The sequence below is a fragment of the Paramisgurnus dabryanus genome, chromosome 17, assembly GCF_030506205.2.
Source record: "Paramisgurnus dabryanus chromosome 17, PD_genome_1.1, whole genome shotgun sequence".
Taxonomy (NCBI): Eukaryota; Metazoa; Chordata; class Actinopteri; order Cypriniformes; family Cobitidae; genus Paramisgurnus; species Paramisgurnus dabryanus.
In genome coordinates, this window is record NC_133353.1 from 3,373,168 (window position 1) to 3,382,386 (window position 9,219).

At 35.7% G+C, this 9,219-nt stretch overlaps 2 protein-coding genes across 2 annotated transcripts; both read left to right on the forward strand.

The window, feature by feature from the left end:
* The first annotated feature begins 479 nt into the window (after positions 1–479).
* Positions 480–4,729, forward strand: fhl5 (four and a half LIM domains 5). Its single transcript, XM_065252522.2, has 6 exons — positions 480–546; positions 716–884; positions 971–1,145; positions 2,147–2,316; positions 2,452–2,638; positions 4,227–4,729. Exons 2-6 carry the CDS (start codon positions 726–728, stop codon positions 4,268–4,270), a joined length of 735 nt encoding a protein of 244 aa, XP_065108594.1. The 5' UTR covers positions 480–546; positions 716–725; the 3' UTR covers positions 4,271–4,729.
* Positions 4,730–5,834: 1,105 nt separating this feature from the next.
* On the forward strand, positions 5,835–8,347 carry LOC135737668 (transforming growth factor-beta receptor-associated protein 1). The gene is given in 7 exon segments (XM_065255490.1): positions 5,835–5,841; positions 7,680–7,740; positions 7,742–7,815; positions 7,818–7,868; positions 7,871–7,939; positions 7,942–8,169; positions 8,172–8,347. Coding segments are annotated over 7 exon segments (666 nt in total).
* Positions 8,348–9,219: the final 872 nt, after the last annotated feature.

Below are 9,219 nucleotides of genomic sequence, written 5' to 3' on the forward strand. Positions count from 1 at the left end.
TCAAGGAAACACCTCCGTATGAAACTGTTGCACAGTCAACAGACGTTCAATCAAGCCACAGCAATTTCAAGGCTGTAGAAAAAAGCTTGGCAACCATCAAAACATTTGGCTTCAGCTCTTAAAGCTATCTGTGGTTGCTTAAGGGCTCCGATGTAGATGCAATGTGTTGTATTAAGTGTCTGAGGACAGTGCAAAGTATAGTGACACAAAGAAAAATGTAACTATAGTGACAGCATGTGTTGAAGATCAAAAGGGTGATTTTCTGTAACATGTTGAGTGCCCTAACAGAAAACAGAAATATAATGTAAAGGAAAGAAGGTCACACTGTTGTTAAAACGTATAGGAAGCTTAATTTGTCATCTCGACCATAAGAAGGGTGTTGTGATTTGATTCCCATAAAAGGTGCAAAGATAAGCAACTGGTTTATTATCCCCAGGGGATTCAGCTAATAAGAGCAATAGTATTTATAGAGGGTCATTTTAATGCACCCATTCAATCTCTGACCATCCTGTACTCGCCCTACAGCCCTTCTGAAACTCATTGGAGGTACAGTTGTACTCACTCCTAAAGACAAAGATCAGCTTTACAGATAACTTTAATGTTGTTTTAAGATTTATATAGTTTTTACAGTTTGTTGCATAGCATTTATAGGTAGTATATATTTTATGGATGGCACTTTTCTGATTGCTTTAGTCATTTAATGATTCTTTTTAAGGCATCTCATCATGTCCATGGAAAGATTCGACTGCCATTACTGCAAGGACAGTTTGCTCGAAAAGAAGTATATTTTGAAAGAAGACACGCAGTATTGTACGAAGTGTTACGAGAATCTGTTTGCTAACTGTTGTGAGGACTGTTCTATACCAATCGGGTGCAACTGTAAGGTAGGCTTAAAACTGTGAATTACTGTTAACATAAAATCTAATTGTTTTTGATTTGCAAACATTGCTTTTTTGCATGCATACTTCAGGACCTCTCCTACAAAGACCGACACTGGCATGAAAATTGCTTCAAGTGTGCCAAATGCAGTAGATCGTTGGTGGACAAACCATTTGCTGCTAAAGATGACCTTCTGCTTTGCACCGAGTGCTATTCTCATGAGTACTCCTCAAAGTGCACAACATGCATGAAAACCATCATGCCAGGTACAATGCATTATCCCTTTGCAAAGCAAATGGTGGTGATTTTAACATTTAAGCAAGAAGTGGTGAGTCATTAAATCATTTAAATGGCAACACTGTAGCTAGGGCATTGTTTGTTTCATACAGAAACTCTTTTGTCATTTATGACCCAGTCCATGAAAACCCAGTTAAAGTCATTTTTGTGATTTACTGTTTTCTATATAAAATCGTGAAAAAATCTTGATATATTTAATATTGACTGAGTAAGACCATGTTAAAGATTGAAATTAAAGGGGACATACCATGAAAATGTGACTTTTTCATGTTTAAGTGCTATAATTGGGTCCACAGTGCTTTTATCAACCTAGAAAATGTGAATAAGATCAACCCAGTGACTTAGTTTTGGTAAACCTTTCTTTGCAAGCATGTTTAAATAGGTAATTGAAAATTGGCTCCCCTGGTGATGTCAGAAGGGGATAATACTGCCACTAAATCTACATTATCCAACCACGTCACTGCCATTTAGTGCAGAGATCAGCTCATTTGCATGTTAAAGGACACACCCAAAACAGTAAATTTTTGCACATACCTACAAAGTGACCATTTTAATTTTGCTATAATAAATGATGTATATGATATTTTGAGCTAAAACTTCACATATGTACTCTGGGGACACCAAAGATTTTTTTTAATCAAATTTTTATGCTCCTAATCTCAAAATTTGATTATGAAACCTAAGCCTGGGTTTCACAGACAGGGTCACATATCACTTATCTATCTTGTGAATTATTTTTGAATGAAAAAATAACAAAAATGCAGGATGAGAGTTTATCCAGAGAGAACTGATAAGATGAAAGTCATGACAGGTGGTTGGAGGAGGAGAGGCTTGGTGATGTCCAATGAAAATGTTTACAGAGCAAGAATGAATCATTACATTTTTTATACATACAATTTTTGATCAAATGTCAATTATCATTTGACCTCAATTTTAAACATCCCTATTTCTATCTGTCTTTTACACGTAGGTTCACGGAAAATGGAGTACAAAGGGAACAGCTGGCATGAAACGTGTTTTCTGTGTCAGCGCTGTCAGCAACCAATAGGAACAAAGTCTTTTATCCCTAAAGATAACAATTACTTCTGTGTCCCTTGTTTTGAGAAGCAATTCGCCTACCAATGCTGCAGTTGTAAAAAAGTAAGTCAGATACATTTGGTAAAGGAATCAGACATATATTATTTAAAGTTTTATTTAAGTATGCAATTACTCATCTTGAATAATATTGCATATGTATCTAATTGAACTAAACCATGCCCGCTATTATTTCTGTAGGCCATTACAACCGGAGGTGTCACATATCAAGATAAGCCCTGGCACCGTGACTGCTTCACTTGCATCGGATGTAAGAGACAACTGGCAGGCCAGCGCTTCACTTCACGAGAAAATTACCCATACTGCCTGGATTGCTTCAGCAACCTGTATGCCAAGAAATGTGTGGGCTGCACCAAAGCAATTACTAGTATGTTTTCATCCTTTACAAATCACATCTGGCAAATCTTTTCATGTAATTCAACATTAAAAGTGCTGTAAGCAATTTTTATGGAATGCACTTACTGTAGAAAACCTTTCAGTTACTTGACAGATATTAATGAAATAGCTGTCTGGAAATATTAGTCTTGTCAATCTTACAGCCCCAGAATGCTTAAACTACAAAGACACAGACTGAGGTCTATTAAACTTCCTAAAATTATTTCAGAACACTTGAGCCCTATACTGACAGGTCGCGTTTTCTATGAGGAAGTAATTTTTTTTTCAGATGCACTTTTTAATCTTAGTTTTATACAAATTTACCAAGTCGATTGAAAGTCTTTGATTGCCAGTATTGTATTTTCACAGCATGTTTCCTTGCGTTTGGCATGTGATTAACCACTCTGAATTTTTTTAATTTTCAATCCAGTGTTGGACCAAAAAGGAGCAAACTATGCCGTTGGGTTAAATTACCCCCCGCCCAATATATATATATATATTTGACTTAACAATGGGTTAAAACAACCCAGCATTTGGGGTTGAAACTATTAAATCAACACAGTTGGTTCAAGTTAACTTGTTGCCTTAAATTTTTGAGTTAATTCTAATTTAAAAATATAAGTTGACACACCCATTTTTGCACTTTTTGAGTTAACTAATATATATTTTTATTAATTTATTTATTTATTTTTAAAGTTGAATTAACAAAAAATGTTAAGGAAAATAGCTAACTTATTTTTTTTAAGTTGAACAAACTCATCTTTTTTACAGTGTGAACAATGTGATAAAATATTTATTAATTTTCATAAAGGGATAGTTCACCCAAAATTGAAAAATAATTTACTCACCCCCATGTTATTTAACACCTTTATGAATTCCTTTATTCTGTTTAACACAAAATAATATATTTGGATTAGATGGTAAGCACACAGTGGACGGTACCCATTGACTTCCATGGTATTTTTTTCTGTACTATAGAATCAGTGGGTAGCATCAACTGTGTGCTTACCATCATTTATTAAAATATCTTCTTTTGTGTTCAACAGAATAAAAAAAATCATACAGGTATTAAAGGGGACATATCATGAAAATCTTGTGATGTCAGAAGGGGATAATACCGCCCCTTAATATGCCCTATACAGGCATGGCACTACCATTTAGTGCAGAGATCAGCTCATTTGCATTTAAAAGGACACACCCCAAAAAAACACATTTTTGCTTACGCCTACAAAGTGGCAATTTTAACATGCTATAATAAATTATATGGTATTTTGGGTTAAAACTTGATATAGGCACTCTGGGGACACCAAAGACATATTTTACATCTTAAAAAAGTCTTGTGAAATGTCCACTTTAAATAACATTAGGGTGAGTAAATGAGGACATAATTTTCATTTTTGGATGAACTATCCCGTACCACTGCTCACCATATCTTTGATGCAGTCTCAAAGCATTGTGCATTGAAGATCAGAGTTTTGGAATAAGGGGGCGTGTCCCAGAAGTAGAACATTGCTTACAGGACCTTTAAAATTAAAATGATAGCATTGTACTTTACATGAATTTTCATCTGTGTGGTTTAGGCTTGGCAGGTACTAAGTACATCTCCTTTGAAGAGCGTCAGTAGCACAGCGAGTGCTTCACGTGTATGCAGTGCTCTGTGTCTCTGGTGGGCCGTGGATTTCTAACCCAGCGTGATGACGTCCTGTGTACTGACTGTGGTAGGGAGAAATGAGCTCACCTGAGTGGTTTCAGCAATGATGGTTAGCAGTTATTTTTTGCCAGAGGGGAAATGCTTATTATAAATTTGGCTTTCTGATTAAATAAATTGAAAAATGTTATGTAACAGCTTGATAGGTGAATAAACATGAAAGATTAATAGTATGATGAAATAAAGTAATTTTCTGTGTAATCGGGTATATAGACTCTATATTGTATTGTGTAATGAGCTTGCAACTATGATTTAGAAACACGTACATTTACACAAATGTGAGTATTGAACATGAACACATTAGATGTGTACTTAAAGCACACACTAATATTGTGTTTTGACTTTTTTTTGTCAATAAATGCATAATTTCCTCTTTCCTGCCTGTTTTATACAAATATATTATATAATGTGCAACAGTAATCTAGGTTTTTACTTGATATTTCCATTACAATTGTGAATTTGGTAGATGCTTTCATCCAAAGTAACTTATATCACATTCAAACCATACTGTACATACATTTTAATAGTATGTGTGTTTCCTGGGAATTGAATCCATGACCTTTGCACTTCTTATAAAATGCTCTACTACAGGAACTCTTACATTTTTATGTAAGAATTATTTTTTTAAATGGTCCCAAGCTGTCAATGGGGCGGTACCCTTTAAGAAGGTTCTTATTTGTACCCTTAAGGCACAGATAAGTATACATTTGACACCAATATGCACCCTTGGTAGTATGCACTATAGGACGCACTATAAAGTCTTTTCATTTTTTCATAATATTTCATAGCACCACAAAAAATGATGGGTCTTTAAATAGTATGACTGACTCATACAGCATAAACTGTATTTTGCCTCATCTCATGTGACTGGACATCTTTTAAAACATATTACGCTAACATTATTTATTAGTCTTTGCCTTAGTTCTTAAACATCTGTAGTCTTTAATGGGTATTTGGCATTGTGCAACCATGCACTCAAAGTGAAAGCGGTGTAAAACTGCTGACACTGACTTCCTCTCAGGATGAGAATCACACGGGATGGTCAAAATTCACTTGAGTGGAAAAACAGACAGCTTCAATATTAATGAGGTGAGACCATTTTCTGCAGTGCTCGTTTCATTTAGCGTTACGACCAACAAACACAGTATTTTATGAAAATGTAACTGTAACACTTTGCAATAATGCATTTGTTAACATGAACTAACAAATACTTCTACAGCATTTATTATTTCTTAATTCATTCATTTTAAACAATTACTATTTGGGCGGGGCTAAAACGGTGGCTCGATGACGCAATGAGCCACCGAGCATGGCCCCGCCCCTAACACACAATCGCGAGCATCTATTCAAATTGTACCTGTATGTTTCAAAACACCGGAGATTTGGGGTTTTAAGATTACGGACGTAACGTGAATATTCATAAACTTCCACAATCTATTAAATGTGCTGAGACCAAATCGTCACATTCTTTTTAATGCGCATGCTTGGTAAGTTCTGCTCAGTGAAACCAATAGTGTATCTCAGAAACTAAAATCTCATAACACCAGCATCATTCCCGCAAGTGGGCGTGGTTTCAGTGCTAACAGTGGACACGCCCCCAGAATCCTGCTTGTTTTTTCACCATTTTGATAAATTATTTTATTTTATTTTAGTTTGGATGGGTGGTTAATATCACATTTTGTCTCTGGTGTGACAAACAGAGAATACATTTAAAGGAGCGGTGAATCAAATACTCAATTTTAACTTGATAATTTGTTATATAAGAGGTCATCATACTTAAATGAACATCCTGCAAGTTTCAGAACTGAAAACGTCCGTGCTACTGAAATATAACTGTTTTTGGCACCAAGCCAGTAAAACAAGCCAGTGTGGAATTCGGAAATCTATGACGTCAAAGTAGAATTGAAGCACCGCCCCATAGCCAAATACAAGGACCACTTTTGAAGTCCCGCCCACAGCTTCGCGTGACACACGTGTGTCTCAACAAGTAAATATGTCTTTAAAGATTGACAAATGTAACCAAAATGACTTTTAAATACATTTTTTTCTGAGAGACTTTTATTTTGACGCGGTGATCTGTTATGATAGACTGGAAACGCATTTTCGGTTGTGGAAGAACCGCGTGGGAACAACACAGAAGCTAAATACATTAATTCGGAGGTTTGGAACATAACATTAAATGCGTGGAAAAAGTTTGCTTTTTAAGAAGTTCCAGCTCGTGTGGGGAGTGTTTGTTAACTTTGGTTACACGGATTTATTTGCAAAGAAGTCGATGCTGGATTTGCAGAGAGACTGTGATTAAAAGCACCACTTATATTGGATCTGACAACAATGACACAGCATTATACACAGTAAGACATTTTACTTTATTTAAGTTACTGCGTTTCACTATTGCTTTGTTAGAAGAGATCGCTTGATATGTCTGTTGTAACATCCGTGTCTAAACACGTATGTTTGACTGTTTTAATGTACTAAAAACATTAAACGATTAATAAAGATACACCACTTAACAACACGACTGTAATTTAACGGTAGAAATATACAGTGTTATTTATAAAGAAGGATTTATCAGCCGCAGTTTAGATTCTGATGCCCGTTTACTGTGTTGTATACGGTAATTTAGACGAGTTACGTTTGAAAGGTCAAACACTCAACAAAGCTTATTTTTTATCATATAACTGTGGTATTTAACATTACGTGAATGTAAAAGCAACCTCACAAGCACAATCGAATTATACAAAGTTATTGATAAGGATTTATTAGCCGCAGTTTAGATTCTGATGCGCGCTTACTGTGTTGTATACGGTAATTTAGTCACGTCGAGTTTTGTTTCTACTTTAATATACGTATTGTCATTTATGTGTATCATATTTAGCACCCAGAATCTTTTGTGGCTCAAACATATTTGTGTTCGGCTGCTATTTTTATCACATTAATGTTTTTAAAACATTTCCCCACATGTAATGACGGGGAATGAAGCCGTCCAATCATAGCAGTGGGTGTTTACGTCCAGGTCTTCAATGCGGCCCGCCCCTTCAAACGAACCATTTCTCCAGACAGCCACTAATCTATGTTACAAAATAGCCTATTACTTATTGTTTTTGATGTTTTTGAATGTAAAAACCACGCGGACATCAGAAGTAGACATCAGGCAACAGTATAAAACAATAAAATCGACAAATTCACCGCCCCTTTAATATCAGACTTTAGTAATACAACCTTATTGTTTTCTCTTTTTTTTGCCAAACTTTTAAGGTTCTTGATTATTTTTAGGGTCTATTTTTGATCCAAGTAAGTGACCATGAAAGCTTTTCTGCTGTTCTAGTTTTCCAAAAATTCCCCTCAGGGAAAGGCAGAGAAATCAAGCATTTAGTAGAGTGTTTGGTAAAACCTCTATATTGGGATCAAAGAGGAAGCTGTGGAGTATCTGACTGTAAATATCATGAGTGGTGAAGGAAGCTTGCTGTGCAGGAGGTGGAGAAGAGACAGATGGGCCGAAGCGGAGCCATCACCCAGCCCCTATTCTGAATCGTTTCTTGGTACTGAGAGACGGTTCTGTCACGATGCTCAACATGTTCTCCATGCACCCATTTCTGCCCTAAAGAAAATACAGAACTTGTTACTTTTTGTGTCTATTAAGTCTGAGGTGCAGATTGCAGTCTGTTTTTGTGGATCTCTTTGTAGCTTCCAGCAAGAAAAAAAATCAATGAGCGTTTATAATGTGTGTGCAGACAGATGGGAGTGTGTGAGACAGGTGGTTCGGCCTCACGAACCCATGGCTCTGGCTGTGCAGGAGACCTGTATGTGTGTGGCCACTTTGACAGATATTTTCTCTATGATTATCAGAGCCAAACCACCCTCGACCTTTTCCCACATAACCTGGGAAGACAAAATATCATAGCCAGCAAATACGGAAGAAAGGAATTCATTTTAAATGGGCCAGGATGTTTGGGTAAGATTTCTGAACTTTACGCCCCCACGTTTCTGCAGTAGCCCTGAACGGACAATGTGCTTTATAGTGCTTTTCACTATGTTGTCTCAGAAGATGACGTGTTTGTTCTAAAAAAAAAAAACTTTAGCTAACTCTCTTTCTCTCTCAACAGGTATTGTTTTGGAATTGTGAAAACTTGTAACTTGGCATAAGCAGCACCTCTTGTATTATTGCCTCCTTATGACAAATCGCTTGATTGTTTCCTTTGTAAGTCACTTTGGATAGAAGCGTCTGCTAAATGCCTAAATGTAAATGTATGAATCTTCTTGCCATAAATTTAGCCATAGATGCTGGAATGATGTAAATAATAACTGCAGAAGAAGACTGAGCAGTTGGTTGCAATTCACAGTCTCACCGCTAGATGCCGCTAAAAATCTACACATTGGACCTTAAAATTGTTGAGTACAAACAAATTGACTGTATGCAAGTCATTTATGTTTACACATTTGGCAGAAACTATTATTCAAAGCAGATTACAGTCCATTCAGGCATTTTAATCAGTGTGTGTACATAATTGCTCTACACATTGAGCTACAGACACACTTATTTTGACTTACTATTTAAATTTTTGACTACACTGCAAAAAAATTGACATTCTTACTTAGTATTTTTTTCTTGTTTTCAGTCTTAAATCAAGATGCATTTTCTTGATGAGCAAAATGACCTAAGGAATTAGTTTGAATAAAGTTAAAAAATATATATATATATACAATTGACGTGAATTTGTGCTTATAACAAGCAAAATAATCTCAAGAAAAAAAAGTTCAAGATTCATTGTCTTACCCCATTAACATTTTATTTATTTATTTATTTATTTAGCTTGTTTTAAGCACAAATTCACTTGATTCTTATGTTTTTTTTGTGCTGAAAACAA